This window comes from Camponotus floridanus, unplaced genomic scaffold, assembly GCF_003227725.1.
Source record: "Camponotus floridanus strain SB8 unplaced genomic scaffold, Cflo_v7.5 scaffold2, whole genome shotgun sequence".
NCBI classification, from domain to species: domain Eukaryota; kingdom Metazoa; phylum Arthropoda; class Insecta; order Hymenoptera; family Formicidae; genus Camponotus; species Camponotus floridanus.
The window spans coordinates 5,903,517-5,926,412 of record NW_020229325.1 but is presented as its reverse complement, the minus strand read 5'-3'; the positions used below and the strand labels follow the sequence as shown (position 1 = coordinate 5,926,412).

General features: G+C 32.9%; 2 protein-coding genes across 3 annotated transcripts; one reads left to right on the top strand and one right to left on the bottom strand.

The window, feature by feature from the left end:
* Window positions 1–190: 190 nt before the first annotated feature.
* LOC105256394 (translation elongation factor 2) lies at window positions 191–7,425 on the top strand. The gene is made up of 14 exons (XM_011266251.3): window positions 191–365; window positions 2,149–2,363; window positions 2,444–2,637; window positions 3,026–3,234; window positions 3,320–3,553; window positions 3,644–3,757; window positions 3,954–4,100; window positions 4,277–4,517; window positions 4,699–4,866; window positions 5,130–5,419; window positions 5,539–5,748; window positions 5,837–6,019; window positions 6,131–6,388; window positions 6,662–7,425. Exons 1-14 carry the CDS (start codon window positions 363–365, stop codon window positions 6,728–6,730), a joined length of 2,535 nt encoding a protein of 844 aa, XP_011264553.1. The 5' UTR covers window positions 191–362; the 3' UTR covers window positions 6,731–7,425.
* Window positions 7,426–8,078: 653 nt separating this feature from the next.
* Window positions 8,079–19,293, bottom strand: LOC105256393. 2 transcript variants are annotated; one of them, XM_011266250.3, is made up of 8 exons: window positions 18,867–19,293; window positions 16,506–16,682; window positions 15,080–15,277; window positions 13,922–14,029; window positions 11,674–11,890; window positions 11,168–11,408; window positions 8,675–8,871; window positions 8,081–8,339 (listed from the first exon to the last, which is right to left on the bottom strand). In XM_011266250.3, the coding sequence occupies exons 2-8, from the start codon at window positions 16,617–16,619 to the stop codon at window positions 8,212–8,214; spliced, it is 1,203 nt and encodes a 400-aa protein (XP_011264552.1). In that variant the 5' UTR covers window positions 16,620–16,682; window positions 18,867–19,293; the 3' UTR covers window positions 8,081–8,211. The 2 variants fall into 2 exon arrangements, with proteins under 2 accessions (XP_025263893.1, XP_011264552.1); XM_025408108.1 differs by lacking the exon at window positions 18,867–19,293 and having other exon boundaries at window positions 8,079–8,339; window positions 16,506–16,655.
* Window positions 19,294–22,896: the final 3,603 nt, after the last annotated feature.

Below are 22,896 nucleotides of genomic sequence, written 5' to 3'. Positions count from 1 at the left end.
TCGTGGCTAATCAATGTGCTTAAAAAATTTCCCAATTTTTCAAACACATTAATTGACAAACGTAACATCGAACTTAAACGGAAGAGCGCGAGACGACGAACGTCCACAGGTGCGCACTGCGAGAATTTAAAATCTCCCATGAGGGAGAGAGGGACGGGACTGCGCGTGCGCGCGTCGCGCCGCGCTCCGATTGGCCGACGCGGCGAGGGGGGCCGCAACGCCGCCGCACCGCGGCGCTTTCGCCACTCATAAGAGGCGACGTTCGGGTGCACGGCGGATAGCCAGTTCTTTCCGAGGGAGTTCGCCATTGTTGGTGCACGTATATTTCGGACCAGGCCGTCGACAATCGGACAACATCCAAGATGGTACGTAACCGCATCCCGATGCCGTCGTCGCGATCGCGGTCGCGCGGCTCCCGGGGACGCGCGGCCGCCAATATTTTTTTTCCTCGGCTCCTCGCGATCCCTCGTCGTCTCGTCTCGCCCGCGAGACCTCGAGCCCGTAGCCGAAGAGCCGAGAGCCGCGAGTAGAGCCCGTCTCTCTCGCCTTCTCGCTCGCGTGAACGACGGCGATTACTCAGGATTGCGCAATTTTGTCGCGCGTGGGATCTCGGGATCCCGGGATTTCCGGGTGCGTCGAGTCGCGCCACGCGGCTCGCGAGCGTCGCGAGGAGCATCCCCTAGTCCGGAGAGTGGTTCCATCGCCTGCGACATCGCGTCCGCGACAAGTTCCGAGCGGAAATATGTTTCGCTCGCAACGTGTCATGGTGCCTGTCGGGCAATGTGCTCGGGCCATGCTTCGCCTGGACGTTCCCGACCACGCGGTCGCTCTCCCGATGCCGATCGAGGATCCGATAACGTATCTGATAAAGTATCGGGGCGTCGCGGAGAGAAAAATTGTCGATGACGCGTCAGGATAGCGATAGGGACGGGACGCATCTGGAGCGGAGAGTCCTCGGGGAGGCTGGATCGCGCGATGCCTGTGGCCGAGTGTCACGAGAGGCGCGAGAGGGCGAAAATCCCGTCTCCGAGCGGAAATATTTTATCGCTGCGCTCCCTTTCTCCATCTCGCGACGTGTCACGATGCAGCCTCGTGTCGGGACAACGTGCTCCGATCTTCCTCTCCCCCTCGGTTGAGAGTCTCTGGCTCGATGACGCTAATCGAAAAGCAGCGCGCAGGATAACGCGCGTCTCCCCGAGGCGGAGAAATAGAGCTAAATAATTGTTAATTCCAACATATAATGGTCTTGCTATTATGTCCTGTATTTCGATTTATTCCTTTCTTCTGGCTCGTTTCAATTCCGACATTGTGACTCCCCTCTCTTCCAGCAGCATTTTTCCTTCGTATCTCTTGTGTCAATCATGAAATTCTTTGTTGCTTCATCCTATTGAAATGTTGCATTTAATGCGTTTTTAATATCTACTTTGCTTTCTCTTTCCAATCTTATTTTTTATTGCACAATGTTTTATCATGTTGTTAATCACGTGGTTGCTTTACTTTTGTTTTTACTTTTCATGTTTACCTGCGTAGATAATTGTTTTTATCAATATTGTTCAGAATATAGATTATAGATTATGAATATGTATTATTATCTCTGTTTTTGTAGATTCATCTATTTAGGTTAGGCTTAAAAACAGCATGTATGCTGTCGCTTTGTCTCTGGGCACATATTTTTCTTTATACTTTATCGTTAGCTTTCATGTTGCTTTATACATTCTGTTGCTTTCGATAAAATTATTATTTTTCATTGTTTCTTTCTCAAATATTAATATACAAGCGACTGCAGACATTAAATATTTTGTCAGACATACAAAGCATATTCCAAATATTAAAATTTTTTACACATTTGATTTTGCTATCATGTGAGGCTTGAACTATTCCTTTATATACCTTGTAAAAGGAATATTTTTTTATATAATTTGCAAATAATCTACATTTTTGCAATATTGCAATATGTCGCAATAAAGTTATATGAGGATGTATATAGCAAACAAAGCACTTTAATTATTTCCTATTATATATTTATAAATTTATATATAAATATGCATTATTGAGATAAATTTGAATTAATTTTGTATTAGATTAATCTGTAATTTGTATCGACATGAAAATGAGATATGTTTTAATCATAAAAACGCATTATTGCAGGTGAACTTTACAGTAGACGAGATCCGTACCATGATGGACAAAAAAAAGAACATCAGAAATATGTCCGTCATTGCACACGTCGATCACGGGAAATCAACTCTGACCGACTCCCTTGTATCCAAAGCTGGCATTATCGCTGGCGCTAAGGCTGGTGAAACCCGGTTTACCGATACGCGCAAGGATGAGCAAGAGCGTTGTATCACTATTAAATCTACGTAAGTAGCATCTCTCTGTACTGTTATACATTAATGGGTCTTATATTGTTCATTATTATTACTGGCTCCTTTTCTTATAGCGCTATTTCTATGTTCTTTGAACTTGAAGAGAAAGATATAGTCTTTATTACAAATCCCGATCAACGTGACAAAGAGGAGAAGGGCTTTTTAATTAATCTGATTGATTCACCTGGACACGTAGATTTTTCGAGCGAGGTCACAGCCGCCCTTCGTGTTACTGATGGAGCTCTCGTTGTCGTTGATTGTGTATCTGGTATGTATATGATTTTTCCTCATGACTCGTATATTAGTTTCTTTCACACAAGTGAAGAGACTGATCTTCCAGCACACAAGGGTCACTCTACAGTATGTCGTTTGGTTTGCATCTGCAACTGACCGATGTACATTGACAGTGTTGACAGTGCAATGGAAGAAGAGTAAAGAACAAATGTGTTTAAACGCTGTTAGTGAACCTCTATCCTTATGTTCGTTACTAATATGCTACGGCACAAATGTTACAAATTTACCTTCTTATAATATTAATATATTATATTGAAGAATATATCTATAAAATACAACTTTTACAAACATTTTAACATGATAATATGCTTTTCTTTCAAAATGAAAGAAAAATTTACAATTATTTTCTCGTTTCCTTCCAGGTGTATGCGTACAAACTGAAACTGTACTGCGCCAGGCGATTGCGGAACGTATCAAGCCTGTTTTATTTATGAACAAAATGGACCGTGCACTGCTAGAACTCCAACTGGATAGTGAAGATCTCTATCAAACCTTCCAACGTATTGTTGAAAATGTTAACGTTATTATTGCGACTTATTCTGATGATGATGGTCCCATGGGCGAAGTTAGAGTAAGAGAAATGAGCTTATTTTCATTTTTATAAAATAATCATAGACACAAAGAGCCTCTTTAAACATAATATATTTGTAAAATAGGTAGATCCCAGCAAGGGATCTGTAGGTTTTGGTTCTGGTCTTCACGGTTGGGCATTTACTTTAAAACAATTTTCTGAGATGTATGCTGAGAAATTCAAGATTGACGTAGTGAAACTTATGAACAGACTGTGGGGCGAGTCTTTCTTTAATCCTAAGACCAAGAAATGGAGTAAACAGAAGGAGCCTGATAACAAACGATCCTTCTGCATGTACGTTTTAGATCCAATTTATAAGGTAAGCTTTCTCTTAATCATCAGTATTATCTAAAATCCATTATACTTTAATATCATGAAAAGTTATTACGAAAACTGAATTTATTTGTAGGTTTTCGATAGTATCATGAATTATAAGAAAGAGGAAGCAGACACTCTTTTGCAAAAACTGGGAATTGTGTTGAAACCTGAAGATAAGGACAAGGATGGCAAAGCTCTTTTAAAGGTAAATTTCATTTAAAAAATAAATTTCTAGACATGTACTTATAAAATATATGTTATGATGATAATTTTATTGCTTTTTTCTGACGCCTCTTCCGATTTATAATGAGAGAATACTAGTATCTGAAAAAGTCTCGATTGTATTGGCTTTCTCTGTATCTTGGAATGTTTTTTTTTATCGCATTATATAATTTTTTCAGGTTGTTATGAGAACATGGTTGCCTGCTGGAGAAGCTCTACTTCAGATGATTGCCATTCACCTGCCATCTCCTGTAACTGCTCAAAAATACCGTATGGAAATGTTGTATGAAGGACCACTTGATGATGAAGCTGCCATTGGTATCAAGGTTTGTAACATAATTAAATTCTTTCTAAATATTTTAAACATACATGATGACATTAATTTCACAGACCTGTACCGAAACGTAATGAAGGAAAATTGAAATACTGATTTCAGAAAAATTATATATAAAATACTCGATGAGTTTAGGTTTATTAATCAAATCTTTCGTTTCTTGTTTAGAATTGCGATCCGAATGGACCTCTGATGATGTACGTCTCGAAAATGGTACCGACATCGGATAAAGGACGTTTTTATGCTTTTGGTCGAGTGTTCTCGGGCAAGGTATGCACCGGTATGAAGGCTCGTATCATGGGGCCCAACTTCCAACCGGGCAAGAAGGAAGATCTATATGAGAAAGCTATCCAACGTACTATTCTAATGATGGGTCGTTATGTCGAAGCTATTGAAGATGTGCCTTCCGGTTAGTATCAAGATTTTTGTTATTGATTTTATTTCCAAAGATTTGCATGATGATTGTTCAACAGACCTGTTCTGATAGCTTATGATCGATAGCGAACGGCCAGCTGATTTAATTAAATAAAATTAAGATCTTTTATCATATTTTTTAATATTGGTTGACTAAGGATTATTTGATAATGCAGGTAATATTTGCGGTCTTGTCGGTGTTGATCAGTTCTTGGTCAAGACTGGTACCATCACGACGTTTAAAGATGCACACAACATGAAAGTTATGAAATTCTCGGTATCGCCCGTCGTACGTGTTGCAGTAGAACCGAAGAATCCTGCCGATTTGCCAAAATTAGTCGAAGGTAAGCGTTCTAGTTTTATTTATATTTAATATTAATTTAAACAATAATTAATATTTAAATATTGATTATTGACATCTTAAAAGATTTTGTTATATATGTCATTCACGTATGATGAGACTAATGAGAGCATTGGGTTATGAAGAACCATGATTTGAATTTTTCCATCTGACACGATATTGAAAATATCATTAAATATTATTTATTTTAAAATATTTTATATTTGCGAGAATGTGTAATTTAATTTTTCCTGTCAAATTTAACAGGTCTTAAGCGTTTGGCCAAGTCTGATCCTATGGTGCAATGCATCATCGAGGAATCTGGCGAACATATCATCGCCGGTGCCGGAGAATTACATCTTGAAATTTGTCTGAAGGATCTTGAAGAAGATCATGCGTGTATCCCGATTAAGAAATCCGATCCCGTCGTATCGTACAGAGAAACGATCTCTGAACAATCGAATCAAATGTGTCTTTCAAAATCTCCGAACAAGCACAATCGATTGTTCATGATGGCTTGTCCGATGCCGGACGGTCTCGCTGAGGATATTGACAGCGTAAATACGACATCTTTTTATCTTCCTCTTTAAGAACTTAAACATTAATACTGTGTAAATGTGACAGCTTACAAAAAGAAAAAACTATAAAATAAATTTCATTTCTTGATATTTTGTAGGGTGACGTTAACCCGCGAGATGACTTCAAAGTACGCGCTCGTTATTTGAATGAGAAATACGATTACGATGTGACCGAAGCTAGGAAAATCTGGTGCTTCGGACCTGATGGCAGTGGACCCAATATATTAGTCGATTGCACCAAGGGTGTACAGTATCTCAATGAAATTAAGGACTCTGTAGTAGCTGGATTCCAATGGGCTACGAAAGAGGTAAAGATATTTTTGAAGGCTCTCTCTGATATAATGCACGTATGATGAGCAACGTTTAATGATATAACTCGTTTCTACACTATTGTAGGGTGTTCTTTCGGAAGAAAATTTAAGAGGTGTACGTTTTAATATTCATGATGTAACGTTACACGCCGACGCGATCCACAGAGGTGGTGGTCAAATTATCCCTACCACAAGACGTTGCCTTTATGCCTGTCTTCTCACTGCCTCACCCCGAATTATGGAACCCGTTTATTTATGTGAAATTCAGGTAAATTAGGTCATTTCAATAATGTACATTATCGATTTTACACGAATCGAATAATAACAAAAATCAAGAGATATACCTGTGAAATTATATTTATTTAATTTTATTTTACAGTGTCCAGAGGTAGCAGTCGGCGGTATCTACGGTGTATTGAACCGTAGAAGAGGACACGTGTTCGAGGAACAACAGGTGGCGGGCACTCCCATGTTCGTAGTTAAAGCTTATCTTCCTGTTAACGAATCCTTCGGCTTCACCGCCGATCTACGTTCCAACACTGGTGGTCAGGCTTTCCCACAATGCGTGTTCGATCACTGGCAGATCCTGCCGGGTGACCCGATGGAAGCCAGCTCTCGACCATACCAAGTTGTGCAAGTATGTACATTTCACATTGCGTATTTCTACCGTGTTTTACCACGTGCATAACTGATGGCGAGGATAATACGATATCACCGCCATTTTTAATCTCGTGGAAGAAAAAACGTTTTTTAGTTTTGGCTTTCCAGTACAATGTTCTGGTTTGCCTGAATAGGGAAACGTACATTCTTTTAACAAATAATTAGCTCAGCAATGTACATTAATATATTACATTCATTAGAATCGTAATTGCATTGAAATATTAACAATGAAAACTTGTGTTTTTTCCAGGATACACGTAAGAGAAAGGGGTTGAAGGAAGGGCTCCCAGATTTGAACGCGTACCTCGACAAATTGTAACCTCAAATCCGCGCGCACCATATTTAAATATCTATTTAAATATTGTAATTCGATTAATAAATCGCTGGAGCTGTATACAATTAAAATATCGTTTATCATTAATTTTACTTTGCGCAATGATTCGTAAAAGATACACAATTATAAATACGAACAAGGATAATAAAATGTAATTATATAACGAAAGAAACAAAACAAAAAAAATATGCGGAGTATATCTGCATGTAAAAGTGCAAAGGGACTATGTATATGTTGTTACATTTATTTAATTAGGAAAGCAACGCAAGATCGATCGGTTGCTTATGGTTTTTTTTTAGCATATTGGGTAAAGCGCTATGATTGTTACTTATATTACGGCATTTTCCGCGCCAATCTTGTTTAAAGGTGAAAGAAAAGAAAGCGATTCTCTGTGGCTGATATTATTATAGTCCGTTTTTATATTCTTACAATCTTAAAATGTTATAAAATCACAGAGCCATTAGTTAAGATGGTTTTGAAATAAAAACGGACTATGTGAATATCGGCCTGCAATAGTTTAAATTGCTTTTTTACTGGAATTTAGTAGATTACGTTGAAGATTTTACAATTATACGATTGATTGGATGCGAACAGTTCCCGAAAAAACGGAAAAATCATCACAACAATGTACTCATATTACGAAAATATCAAGGAATTAAAGATGAAATTACGAAATAGGACATAATGGCAAGCATTTTTATTCCTTTTGTCCAATATTTCATAATAACATCAATATTTCATAATAACATCATTATTTCATATAACATTATTATTTCATGATAACATCAATTATTAATATAATTTACCAGCAATTTCCTTTTTCAGTTGAAGATGTTGAGATGCGCGATGGTTTTTATAGTATAAAATCTTCAGATCTGCACATCTTGCAAAGTAACGTGGATTCTAATATTTTTTTCCTATTTTACATTCGTAATCTCCGCATTGATATTTTACAAGTTCACATTTCATAAAGATTGGAAATGTGTTTATTTTTATTTTTAGTTTTTGTTTTAAAATTATTAATAATAATAATAATTAATAATAATAATTAATAATTATTAATTATTATTTAATTATAAAATTATTAATTAATATTTTAGATATAGCATGTACTCAGTATACAAAGTAACAGTAATATAACATTAATGTGTTATATTATTATTTTTTTTGTGTTTACTGAGTATATGTCATCGTATAAAATTGGCGCTAGACTGCGTGTATTTGCGATTCATGTGTAGTTTCATGAATAATTATTTTACTTTTAGTATATAATAACCATTTATATTTATAATTGTAAGTATGATTATTGTACTTAAAATTACATAAGTTCGTAAATTTTATAATTCAAATTTAACGAGTAACGATATTTTCTATATGTAATTACAAATCACAAATGAAGAATACGCGCATAATTTGGCACCAGCTTAATACATTAATTATATTTTCGAGATGAGAAGCAACGGACATTATTTTTTCAAATTGCATCGCGAAGCCACGGAGTCTCGAAGCTGCATAGGTATTACCAATATCGGTTCGTTGCATTGCGGCTTATCCGTGTAAATAGACCATGTTCGTTCGATGCAGTCGAAGATACCTGCAATTAAAGCTATCGATAGTAATTATCTCACACGCGCGAGACGCAGAATTTTCTCATTTGTATTCAAGTCTTTCAGGCGATTCCACGAAGTGAATTCTGAGAGACACGTGGATCGTGCTTGGATTTTAATCAGTCTATTTTGATGGACTTTGATAGATAAATCTTCAATCTTTTCTACATGTGTTTCTTCCAATATATAATGCTTCTTATTTTCTTAATAAAATCGAATTTACGCTCGATCATTAATGACCATGTAATCGTATCAATTTTAATCAAAGATAAAAGAAAGAGAGCAATTCTTATGAACTCGACTTTCTGATTCAGGGACATACCGGTGGCAATTGTCTTGACGTGATCATCGCTACGAATTTCTTGATATACTCTGAACTCATCGTCCGTCTGATCGCTGAGTATATTGATTACATCCTGACGACATTCAGCCGGTGGATGCTTGGAGATCGCTTTCATCCTCTTAATGCTACTTTGTATGATATTGCCTTTCACCTCTGCCACCTTCAGACGCAAATACCTGAAATTGTTTAATATCGTGTGACGAAATACGAAGGCGTAGAAAAATTATACGTTATCATTTAAATATTCAATGCATACATTAATATTCAATTACTTTAGCATTCGCGACTGTTGAGCAAGTGTCTTTGTAAATAAGATATATAAAATAATTGAATTATCCTACTGTCAGCATAATGATTGTTTCACTTCTAGTATGCAATAATCATTATCATAATGTTTGTGATTTTAAGTATAATAATTATCGTTAGGTCAATTTAATGAATAACAATCTTTTTGATATATTTCGAAAATTAGATTATTACTTATGTTGTCTCTAATTTAAAAAGAACATTTAGAAATGTAAATATCTATCAAACTCATTGATCTGATTCATAGCAACATTTGCATTGAATCGTTGATCATACATTTCTCGCCGAGTATAAGTTGCGTAACTGACCTTGTCCTTGAAGCAATCAATTCGAAAAATGATTTTGTAAAACGAGAAAAATTACAAAAACAATGTATGTATAACACGTTATGTATTGGGTTGTCCGGAAAGTCCGTGCGGATTTTTAAGCAAAATTCGAATGAAAAAATTTTGTTGTTAAAAGTTATTTCATTCTGTGATATATGCACCATTATTTTGCACAATACTTTTCCATCTTTCGGGTAATTTCATAATTCCTCTCTCATAGAAGTCTTGGGTTTTTTCGGCGAAGAAGCTGTCCAAGTAGTTTTTGAGGAGTTGCAAAGAAGCAAAGTTCAAACCATTAATTGAGTTTTGTAGCGACCGAAATAAATGAAAATCCGAGGGTGCAATGTCGGGGGAATACGGTGGATGAGGCAAAACATCCCAGCCAAACGCCAATAATTTTTGGCGAGTCTGCAAACTTGCATGAGGTCTGGCGTTATCATGATGAAAAACGACGCCTTTCCTATTGATCAATTCCGGACACTTTCTATCTTCAATTTATCCAACTGTGAACAGTACTTGTCCGAATCGATGGTTTCGTTGTCCGGTAGTAGCTCATAATATACTATCCCCTTCCAATTCCACCAAATGCAGAGCATTACCTTTTTCGGATGTAAGCCTGCCTTCGAAGTGGTTAATGGCGGTTCACCTCGCTTGCTCCACGACCTTTTACGCTCGACATTATTATAAATTATCCACTTTTCGTCGCCTGTTATGATGCGTTTTAAAAATGAATCGTATTCATTGCGTTTGTATAGCAAATCGCTGATGGAAATGCGGTCAATACGATTTTTCTCAGTTAAGTCGTGCGGCACCCAAACATCAAGCTTTTTTACCATCTGGAGCTTGTTTAAATGTTCGGAAACAGTTGATTTGCCAATGTTTAACCTCGCTGCGATTTCCCGAACTGTGATCTGCCGCTCGGAATCGATTAAAGCTGTTATTTGGTCGACATCAGTGGTGACTGGCCGACCAGAGCGAGGAGCATCTTCAATATTCATTTCTCCTGAACGAAATTTAGCAAACCACTTCTGACACATGCGATCACTTACGGCATCTTCCCCGTATACGGCACATATTTTTTTTCGAGTTTGTGTCGCGTTCTTTCCTTTACGGAAATAAAAAAGCATTATGCATCGAAAAAACACGTTATTTCCTTCCATCTCTAAACTAATGTCAAGTAAAAAGTTTTTAATTTATTGGGATAATTAATATCACTAAGTATGCGTTGAAATGTCACTAATCAAAACACGAAAGCATTTGACATATCACATCGACATAAACTTGTAAAATTCGCCTTTGAACGACATCTATTGAGAAATCCGCACGAACTTTCCGGACAACCCAATAATAATACATTATTATAATAATAATACATTATTATGTATAATACGTTATGTAACACGTTATGTATAATACGTTATGTAACACGTTATGTATAATACACTGGGTGTCCCATCACTGAAGGTCCATACTTTAAGGGCGTGTTGCTGATGCCATTTAGAGTAAAAAAGTCTAATAAACATATGTCCGCAAATGCTTCCTAACAGAAATACAAGCATTGAAAGTTGATATAAATATGTGAAACATTTTTTATTAGTTTATTATTGTTTACATTTTTATCAGCCTGGTATTGTTTACATTTTCTGACGATCTGATTTTGTGTTCACATTTTCGGTTATATCTTCTGTCAATTCGATATTACAAATTTAAATTAAATGTCTTTCTTTTCTTTTCTAAATGTCTTTCTTTTTTTAAATATTCAACTATCGATACTTGTATTTCTGTTAGGAAGCATTTGCGGACCCTGTATAATTGTATAATACATTATATAATTGTATACTTGTTGCAGTGCGACGTGTTTTCGCCGGGGCTGACGGTCAGAATGTTGAGCTGCGACCTGGTGGTACCTTCCTTAGCAGGGCCTACCTCGGCGTTGTGAAACATCCGATCGCCCTCCTGCGCGAGGAACGTCATGTTCACCGAGAAGCCCTCCGCCGCCCCGCAGCCCTCGTTCCTCAGCGTCTGCTGCGCCTGCACAAAGTTCTCCACGCCCAGAAGCGCCCGCGTCAAGAAATATCGCGCTGCAAAACACAAGTATATCTCTTTTACACGGGATAAATGATGCGTAAAAATTCTTTCAACAAAAATTTAAATTTGTTTACCTCAATCAAGTTGTATTTTTATGATCAACGATTAAATGCTTAAGAAGTTTGTCGACCAAGAGATAGATCTTTCAGACAGAAGTAAATGAAAGATATAAAGTTATATTTTCTGTATGACTTTAATCATTTTATTCATGTTTAATTGTACAGGAAGATTGAAATTTTATAAAGGGATGAAACTCACGAGTCTTGCCAGATCGCAGAACAGCGGCGCTAAGGGTATTGATGCTGTAAACGAGACCGTGATGGTTGTAGCCCATTGTGTAGCCCGGCAGAAAACCAGCATAGCTCAACGACGTGAATTTTTCCTCTCGGTAGCCGACCTCGATCACATGAGCGCTCACCAGGTACCAGTGATTCAAGGTCTCTTTGACGGCGTCCTCGTTGTGACCCAGAATCTCCTATGCTTTTCGTTAAACGTATGTATCACGAAAACAAAATGAAATCGAATAACGAAAATAAATAAATATAACGTTAAGTAATTCGATATAATCCTATTCTAAAGAGGCATGTTAAATCGATTCTCGAATGGAGAAATTCTCGGTTTACCTCGAAAATCTCGAAAATATTGTTGCCTCTTTTCTGTCGCTCTGATTGGTTTTTATGGTGTTATCATGTTTCGTCATTTGAGTGTTATTTGTTATTTGTTATTGTCATTTGAGTGTTATTTGTTATTTGACATCGCGAAGATTATATTGATAATCTAATACAGTGCAATACAAAGAATTAATAAATTAATAAAAGAAAATAATTACGAAGGGGTTAATTGTGTTCATAAAGTAAGTATATATATCATTAAAAATATATAATGTAACAGAATAAATGCGCGCTTTGTTTTGTTCTAGTAATGTAAAATAAAGAGCTTTATAATAATATAATAATATAATAATATAATTTTTAATAAAAAGCAAAATAAATTATTAATATTATTTAATAGATATAATAATATAAAAATATAATAGTATAACATATAATAATATAAAATAAAAATAATATAAAGTAAAATAAAAAATAATATATAATATAAAAATAATGTAATATAATAATCAAAGATATGTTAGCGACTTATTCGACTATTGTTATTAAGTAATACCATTTTGTGGTCATGAAATAATGCTTGCCGTTTCATATCTTATTACGCAAGGCAATAATTGTGACATCTGAAGGAGACTTATAGAAAAGGAAATTGATAATGCATCACAATATCATTATTATATTGTTTTGCACACAAGACGAAATCATTATCCGGCTGTATTCGTATTTAAATACATTTTTATAAGACGCAAGTGTGCGAGTTAAAATGTTTTTTCCATCACAGGTTTTTCCCGTACTAATACAAGATTTAATTAATGATTATCATATTTCACAATTTGATCGGTTCGCGCATGATTATATCACGTGAGAATTTTAGCAGGCAAGTTAGAAAAAACGGCATAAACAACACATAAATTGCTTTTAGTAGGCAAGGGTAGAGGAAATCGAGAATATGTTTGATAGTGGTTTAAAAATGGAAATTGAAAATATGATAAGAGATAGAGAAAGAGATATACAAAGGCAAACGGTAGGTAGTAAGATAAGGGAGGCGAGATATAATAAAACATATAAAGAAGTAGGAGTAGGAATAGTAAGATTTGTCTAAGTTATCCTAGTTATCTAAGAAGAGGAATTTTAGATATTGAGGGAATAGGTGATAAGATAAGATAAGAGCATTATTAAGACTAAGATGTGGAAAAAGAAAATAAGTATTGGATAATGGAAAAGGAGTATAAGGTATGTACATTTTGTGAAGAAGGATTAGATAATAGAACATTATGTAGGGGAATGTGAAGAAGTGAAGGAATGGTTTGCGAGTTTAGGAAGTAATGTAAATGAGAGGATTCAAGAGATTCAGAAGAGCTTATATAAGGTAGAAAGGAATTAGAAGTAGAAAATAAAAGATAGGTAAAAGTAATAACGAGGTAAAGAAATAAACATAAAGTATAAAGGAAATAATAAAGGTATGAATATAAGCAAAATATGTGATAATAAAAAAAATGAAAGAAAATGAAATGTGATATGTTAGATTAAGATAAGAAAATGTTAAAACTTTGTAAAGGAATGTAAGTGAATGTATATATATATATATAGATATATGTAGTGTCTAGGTATGTAATATCTAAATAGATATACATGTGAGTATGCTGATATGGAAGTAAATAGATAGGTATATATATGTAAAAAGAAATGTAAAAGGTATAAAAATATAAGTATAAAAATGTATAAAAGGTATAAAAATAGAAGTATAAAAATGTATAAGAAGAATTAGTGACTTAGGTTTTAGATATAAAAGGTATGGACGGATGAATGTGTAGAATTTTTGTTACCAAGTCCCTTCTTGGCACAAAAGCTGAAAAATAAAGTAACTAACTAGTTTAATTTATTATCACTCTTACATGTCCTGGTTGATTACATATGATAGTCGAACAGCCGACTGGAAGCAAGTTTTCTTGAATTCCATCTACGACGTTCGGAATAATGTCATCCAGATGCATTAGAAACAGCTGTAACAACCATGTTACGCGTTTTTTTAATTTTCAGAATGTTTCAACCTTCTATACACGTGAAGGAAAAAAAATATTTATTTCAAAATTGTCATCACCATCATTCTAATTACAATTAACGCGACTTTTAAATTATCAAATTTGTTTTAAAATAATTAAGATAAATGAAAAGAAGAAATTTTTAAATTCTGAAATTAAATTATAATTTTCAGTTGATACTTAAATTTTAGATTAGCGTAATTAAGGATTAACAATGCCAAGTTCTCTTCATATTTATAATTGTAAAATCCTTAAATCTCTCTTTCTTTCGGAATCAAAATTTGCCTGCGCAATTAACGATTTTCTCTTTTAATATCTTATTTTCTTCCATCGTCAATTATACACAGTAAAAAATAAAATGTTAATCATAACATTTTTCATATGTCCCAGAAAGTCCACTCTAAATTTTAAGTTAAAGTAACTCATTCGTCATATGTTACTTATTGATAAACTAAAAATGTTAAATAATTGACACAATACTTTACATTTATTTTTGTTATTGCGATTTTAAGTGTAATGTAAAAATAACATACAAATTAATTAAAAATTACATGAAAAAATAGTTTCATTGACTAAGAATTATTGTAGAACATTAACATATAATAGTAATTATTTTAGCTTAAATTATTTGTAATAGAAACATTCGATTTTAATAAATTTGATTATTTTTATATGTCAAAGTTCAATATTATTTGAAGATTTGCTTTAATTTTTTTTAGAATGTTAAACTGACTTTGAGACATGTTGATTGTTTAAAATGATTATGTTAAAAATACTCAAAATAATATTCCATTTCTAAGAGACATATACAAAGTAGTTATGAAGTTGACATAAATGTAACACATGAAAACGTTATAAAAATAATTAGATATAGGTTGTATGTTAATTTTATATTAAAATATTAATCAAAACATAGTAACAAAAGAAAATTTTAACATATGGATGCACAATTTTTTTACTATAATTGCCTCCTTTTTTCATTTAAATATTTTACAAAGATCATAGCCTAACCTTATAGAATGGCACATTTGCACCGTCTGCCGTTCCTTCAATTTCCCTCACGTATTGCGGAAACTGTTTTTTCACCGCATTAAGGGTTTCTTCATAAACATTCTTGCCATCTTCAGTAGCAAACAATGGTAGATAGGTTTCATTTAGTGGTTGGTAGATATCTACGAAATCCTGAATCATTTTGGCGAAAGTACGTCCCTGATGCAGAAAAATAAAAGATATGTCGCGAAAGAAGAAAAGATTCGATTCGAAACTAAAGAGATTAAAAATTAATTTTCCTTATAATGATAATTTAATTAATTCTCCTCGATTCGAAACTAAAGAGATTAAAAATTAATTTTCCTTATAATGATAATTTAATTAATTCTCCTTTTATCTACAAATTTATATTTAAATTATTCGTATCTCTCGTAAAGAAAAAATGTGGAATTTCCTACAAAAAAATTTCCTAAAAATTTATATTCTAGAAAAGAGAAAACACATTAACACGCGCTAGTAATTAAAATAAAAGAATTTCATCGCTGATAGGATTGAGTCGATCCTATTAACAATCAAACGCGTCATGTTATATACATCGGTCGTACATGTCACGTGTAATAATGCATGCGGAATTTAATCCGGGTGAACGTCACACATACACACATACACCGCCCTTCTCTTCTCTCTCTACTCGCATATTGTTACCAACTCCGTTCTCGTTTCGATTCCGATTAATTATGCACACTTTTTCACTCAATCGTGCATGATGTGTCGAAGTTTATTTGTTCTGATTGGACACAAGAAATTGCAATTCTCTATTAACGGTGACTTATGTGTTATTTACGATCGTAAGAAAGTGTTATAGATATAATCGAACGTTGATAGACATTTATTTGTATTTCTAAACTTTTTCATTTTCTTTTGAATTCGAAAGATACAACGAGATAAAGCGGTTGATTCATTTATCCTTGTGTAAAACGTATAATTTAATAATAACATATAATGTATAATAACGTATAATTTCGGAGTAAATTGAAGTAAAACGAGTAAATGAAAGTGCGATAATTATTAAATTTAAAATTAAAGTTAAGATTAAATTTAAAATTATTAAATTTAAAATTAAAGACGAATAATAATAAAAATAAATTCTTGAAAGTCGCCAGTAGATAAAATAAAAAAAAACTTAATACAATTCGATCACACTGGCAATTTATTGTTTAATAATGTGTCACAAACTTTTGTGACACATTATTAAACAATAAATTGCCAGTATGGTCGAATTATATTAAGTTTTTTTTTAAAAACGAATAATTATCGTACAAAGTAAAGTGAAATAATCATTATACACAAAAATTGAAATGAGAGTTATTTTACACACATTCGGGTTCGGAAGACTTGTTAAAATTTAAAGAATTAAATAAGATCTACGTAAAATTCTAATTCTTACGATATCGAAGCCAATCTCATAGTGTGTTCCTCGAACGTGAATTATAGGAACGACGTTTCTGCGGCCTATACTTTTAAAAATCGGCCTGATCTTGCTTGATTCATCGTTCGCCATGTCTTCGGCGTAGATGATAAATTGGGTTGGATCTTCTTATCCTTAATTTGACGGACGTCTGCCCTGAATTGATAATACATTTTTTTAAATGCTTGGTCGATTACGATTCGGTGAATCAGAGTTGCAATTCAAATTAGTAGTCGAAGCATGAAAATAACATATCTATGATCATATATATGATCATAGACATATAAATGATAATATATACATTAATCATTCGTCTAGAAAGTGCTTATCAAACATAATTAACTACGCTAAATAATATATATTAATATTATCTGCTCATATAATTACATATTAACAAGTTGACTAATAACTCTGATAACCATCAACAATAAAAAACGATAAAAAAAATTTTTATTGTTTTCAATATGAATAATGAATCGTTTATTAACATTACTCTACGTTTATAAAAAACTCACGTTACAAAATACTTGGGATTCTATCGGAAATGTCTTATCAACTGCAAGTCAGTTTCTATCGTTTTCAATATGATTAGTGAATCATTTATTAACGATACTCCATCAAAAACTCACGTTACCAAATACTTGGGATTCTATCGGAAATGTCTTATCAACTGCAAGTCAGTTTCTATCGTTTTTAATATGGTCAGTGTATCGTTTTTTTACGATGCTCAATCAGAAACTCTCATTATATAAAAATATTCATAAAATTTGATTTTTATAAATTTTTTTTCATTTGGAGCTTCTAAACTTCGATTAATATCGTTGATAGATAACAAAACAATTAGCTACTCGTTAATATATGATAGAACCAATTAGCTGCCGTACAAAAAATGATAAGTTATATGACAAAAAATGCCTATAAGAAACGATAAACGTATCAATTTGTAAAAGTTATATAAATATCGACGAGATCATTTTATCTTTATATATCTGTATTAATGTGTACAGTATAATTATTATCATAAATAACGATATACAGGGTGTCCCAGTTATCTTCCGTCATTTTTCAAAGACAGATTCCTAGGATCATCTGAAGACGATTTTTTTTCAACGAAAATGTCGAGGCACTAATAATTTTCGAATTATAAGTGATTGGAAATAAGGGGTTTTTCATAAATTAAGCTTTGTAAAAATAAAATATTAACAAAATCACATTCTTTGATTAATTTTAAATAGAGTTTACTTTAGTTACTTTAGTTGAGTTTTAATTTAAGACTTAATTGCAAAGGTATATGATAACAAAAATCGGGAACATGCAAAAAATGATGGCCTTTATTGACATTTTAGCCGAAGAAAAATCGTCTTCAAATGATCCGAGGAATCTGTCTTTGAAAGATGACGAAAGATAACTGGGATATCCTGTATATTATATCGTATATTTACGATTGATTCAGACGGGCAATAATTGTTCACATAAGAAACGATTCATAACTATAAGATTTGTATTGTTAAATTCTTATTCGGATCTAAAACGATAGAAACCGATTTGATCAAATTAATGTTTTATCTGGGCTTCTAAGTATGCATGATAGGATCGATAAGATAGGATTAAAAATGATACAAATATAGCCGTTTTTATTTTTTGGTTACCAGGGGACCGCATTGCTATTAATTATTCCTACGATAAACAGGATATTACACTCTCTGCTATTTTTTATACTCTTTGAAGTTTCCGATTTCACTCAATAATATCTGGTTTCTCCCTCTATTAATGCGAGGATATTTTAACAAAAAAAAAAAGTTGATATAATCCATATGTAATCAGAAACCGTCCTAGAAATACGGATAATGCAAAATATAATGATAATATAATACATACATTTAAATACATACATTTTGTAGTCAATTTTCGTGTAAAAAGGGAAATTAGACAAAACGCGCGAATAAATGTGATCACATCCAGATAGCACGTATCCAAAGGATATATTCCGAAATACATTTTTTATGTATGTCTTTTGTAATCCCATTCTGTAACTTTTAATTTAATGATAAGGTCACTATTATAACTATTTTCTGATATATTTAAATATAATATTTTAATTGCGCATGATACATGACGATATTGTCATTACGAAATTAGAAAATAAGCTTATCTAGACAGGTCTTTTGTATATGCGTGTCCGAGCCACGTGGACTTCTGTTTTTTTTTTCCGATCTTTATTCACGGAACGGATGATTCGCGGAAAAAATAACAAAAATGAAAGGAAGAGAGATGAAGGGAGGAAGGGGAATAAAAGGGAGATTCGAAGAACAATCTCATTTATCCATCGCGTGCACATACCTGCCTGCGTGATTCCTACCGGGTTGCGTGAGAGTCTCTCGCAGGTGTATCTTCGCGGATGTGGGGGCGATCGCGCAGACCGATGACAATGTTCCTCTTTATCAGACCCGTAGATCACCCGATTCGCGGCGATTAACGATCGTCGCGCGACTGACAATTTCTCGACGGTCGTCACTTCGCCATCGGGAAGACTCGCGAGTGTCTTTTATCTGACTGTTATCGCGTTACATCGCTTTACGTTCGCGTAATCGCGGCCGCGTCGCGATACGACCACCACGCGGAAAAAAAACGGAGAAAGAGAGAGAGAGAGATTTACGTTTCGCGTGTACCGCCACCCGTTACCTTGAGATTCTCTCTTAGATAGATCCGGGAGGCGGGAGTCCGCTGATAGTCACCCGGGTAAAGAGGAGGGAAGCTTATGGGAGCTTACTAATCTATGTCATCGCGTTATCGCTCTATTTAAATAATCGAATTTGTGCTGAACAATTGTGTAAAACTAATAGATTCAATGTAAGAAATCTCGATATTTGTTTGTTTTATTTCTTGATCTATTATGAAAAATGGAAGATTAACAGGAATTAAACTTCTATTCTTTTATTAAACATATATATTTATATCATATATATACATATATATATATATATATATATATATATATGATGTAAATATATATGTTTAATAATATATATACCTCTATAAAAACCTTACAAAGGTAAAAAAATATGCCAAGTACTTAAAAATATTCTATTTTGTACGCAACAAAATGTTTAATAAAAAAAGACCTTAAAAATAATTTCCAGTAATTTTTCCTCACAAAATCATTTTTCTAAAAAACAAAACAAATAATTTTTCTAAAAAAATATTAAAAAATAAAATATCAAAACCAAATATAAAATCAATAATTACTATTAGCCAAGTACTTAAGAGCGATTTATAAATTTGATATAATATTTGCCATTTGAAATATCAATCTTATATTGTAGAAATATTATACATAAGTTCTCCCTGAGAAAGTAATTAAACATATATTTATATTATATATATATATATATATATATATATATATATATATAAATATTATTATGCGTACAGCATTCTCTCTTCACGTGACTGATATAATCTTATTTATTTATATTATTTTTATCGGGAAACTTGAAGGATTTATTTTCTACATCTACTTACGTTTTACCCATCAAAATAACAGAAAATTCGAAAGAAAATATTATATATCACGAAGTTTCATCTTCTCATTAGTTTGTCGCAAATTCAATTAAAAGAATATATATAATTTAAGGTAATTCAGATAATTCACATATCCATTCTCCTTTTGCGCGAACTTATCTTTTTTATCTTAATCCTCTTTGTCAAGATATTTTTATTTTTACGTCTCATCATTATAATTGCAATGAATAATTAAAAAAGAAGAAAAACCGTACGAAAGAATTATGCGGTCATTTTAAAAATTAGGCAGCTCCATTTATAGCCATCGATTCTTTTCATACGCGCATAGATCCACTGAAAAAATTTTATTCTCAACTTAAGAATATGCCACTAATCTTTAGAATATATATTAAAGATAAGTGACATATTCTTAAGTTGAGAATACAATTTTTTCAGTGTCCAAATAGGTCTTGTGGAAGAATCTCATTCAAGGTTCTCTCGATATTGCGCTCAAGGACCTTTTGGGAAATATATCGCCGCGTGTAGACTTCATCTGTCAACAATAGATTTCGATTTCACGCGCAACTAAATATGGAGATGGCGAAGATGAACGAAGTCTTTGTTTTAGATGAGACGATGCTTTCTTCAAACAATTTCCATGTAAAAACTTATGGAGAAAAACGCAGGTCAATGACAATTACATATGGTTCCTGTATAGTTTTTCTGTCCCGAGATAATTATATTTGAGAGAGAGAGAGAGAGAAATATTCTTCAAGGTTCTAGCAAAATGTGCAACACAATGATAAAGGTTTCCTCGCACTCAATAAACCACGTAGAGAACTATCCGTAAAATTCTCCATTCTTTAAAAGTGAATCAGTGTATTGTCACTGAAAAACAGTAAATGCTCACTGATTACAAGCAGTTAAGTACAGTACTGATTACAGTGACAATACACTGATTCACTTTTAGAGAGCAGGATATTAATCTATTCGTATTTTGGTATAAAAATATGTATAATTTCAACGTATCTGTAAAAATATAAAAAGACACTAAAATTTTTACGCGCACCACATTCTCGTAATCACAAATGTCCTTAATCACAATCGCGACTTACTTATTACGATCGATTGATCATCATCAGAATTTATGTGGCTTCCATGTTCTTGCTTTTCCGCAAGTTAAATCGATTATCGTAACCTATTTTATGCGGCTTCCGCAAGATCATGATTCAAACAGATAATTTTTGTAGAACAGAAACATAAATGCACGTGTTTTTTACGCGTGTTGAATTTTACGTAATTGCATGCATATTATATAATTGCATGCATATTATATAATTGCGTTATTACTGCCCAATAGAATGATGTTATCAATAATAATGTTAAGTGTTAGTAAAACTCTATATAAATATATTTAATACAATATAGAGTATAAATTATAAATATAATATAACAATAAATAAATAAACATAATAATAATAATAAATAAATAAACATAATAATAAATAAATATAAATTATAAATATGTAATAGATAAGTAAAATTATTTTTAAAAAAATCTTTTTTAGAAGAAATTAAGTTTAAGAAATATTTTTGAAGTTATGTGTATGTGTATGTGTGTATGCAAGTCTATATTTTTTAAACACGATAAAAAAATTATTTAATAAAGAGTTCATAATAATATTAACATACATCATATGTAATAATCGGAATTATATTCAACCAACAATATATTATATTTTTTTAGAAAAATACATTAATAATGAAAGTTAAATAATTGATTTGAAATTATGGATTACCCAATACTCCCTTAATTACTTACTCTTAATAAAATTATAAACTATTGGAAAATATTTTTTTGCAATATTATTTGAGGTTTTCCTCAAATAATATTGCAAAAAAATATTTTCCATGATTTTTTCCATATTTTTTTCGATTACTTCTTTCCCGAAAAAAGAATTGTACACATTTAAAATTTTTTCCTGCCTTCTTTTTTAAATATATTTTAATGTATAATGTATTTTATAAATAAATTTCATAGATTAATTCATTGGCGACAGTTGTAACTTCTTTTTTACTTTACGATATAAAAGATATTTTGCAATATTTTTACGATATAAAAGATATTTTTGCAATTATTTACTTACAGATAAAGTATAGATGTTATGATTATAAGAATGTTAGCTTACGGACACATTCTTTTCTTATATTGAGCACTGATATTTTCACTGTTAGAAGATTATTATATAGTGAAATTGAAAAAAAAATGTAAAATCAACTTATTTACATGATTTTGCATATGATAGATCAACGAGATCAAAATTTACTAATAAGACAACCTCTCGAATCTTTCGTAGAAATGTATCTTTGGCTAGTAAAATATTTGGCGAGAAACAACATCGTACTAAAATCTTACGATGACTTTAATATGTTATGACACTGGAATCGCTAAAATTTGCGGTTCCAGTACAGTTCGTAAGACTTTAATACGATGTTGTTTATTTCCAAATATTACAACTAAGTAAACGAGTAAGATGGGGATGTACGTGAAGAAAGAGATCAGGTGTGTCTCATTCAACTAACGAGCGATAGAATTCGTAGCAACGGCACCGATGCACATCCTATGTGTAGATCATTTACACATCTTTCAGCCCAACAAATAATTGCTAGGAAACAATATTTGCGAATTGAAATATGTGAGGCGCAAGTGGCTGGATCGAGAATCAAACTCGAGTCTTTCGCTTTCCCTGTAACTGCTCTAAGCTATTTAGGCCTCACATCTAATGGCGCTATTTAATATGACTCAGGAGCGATATTGGAATCTCGCTCAATAAATGCAATGTCGATTGCCACAGACTTTAAATGTCTT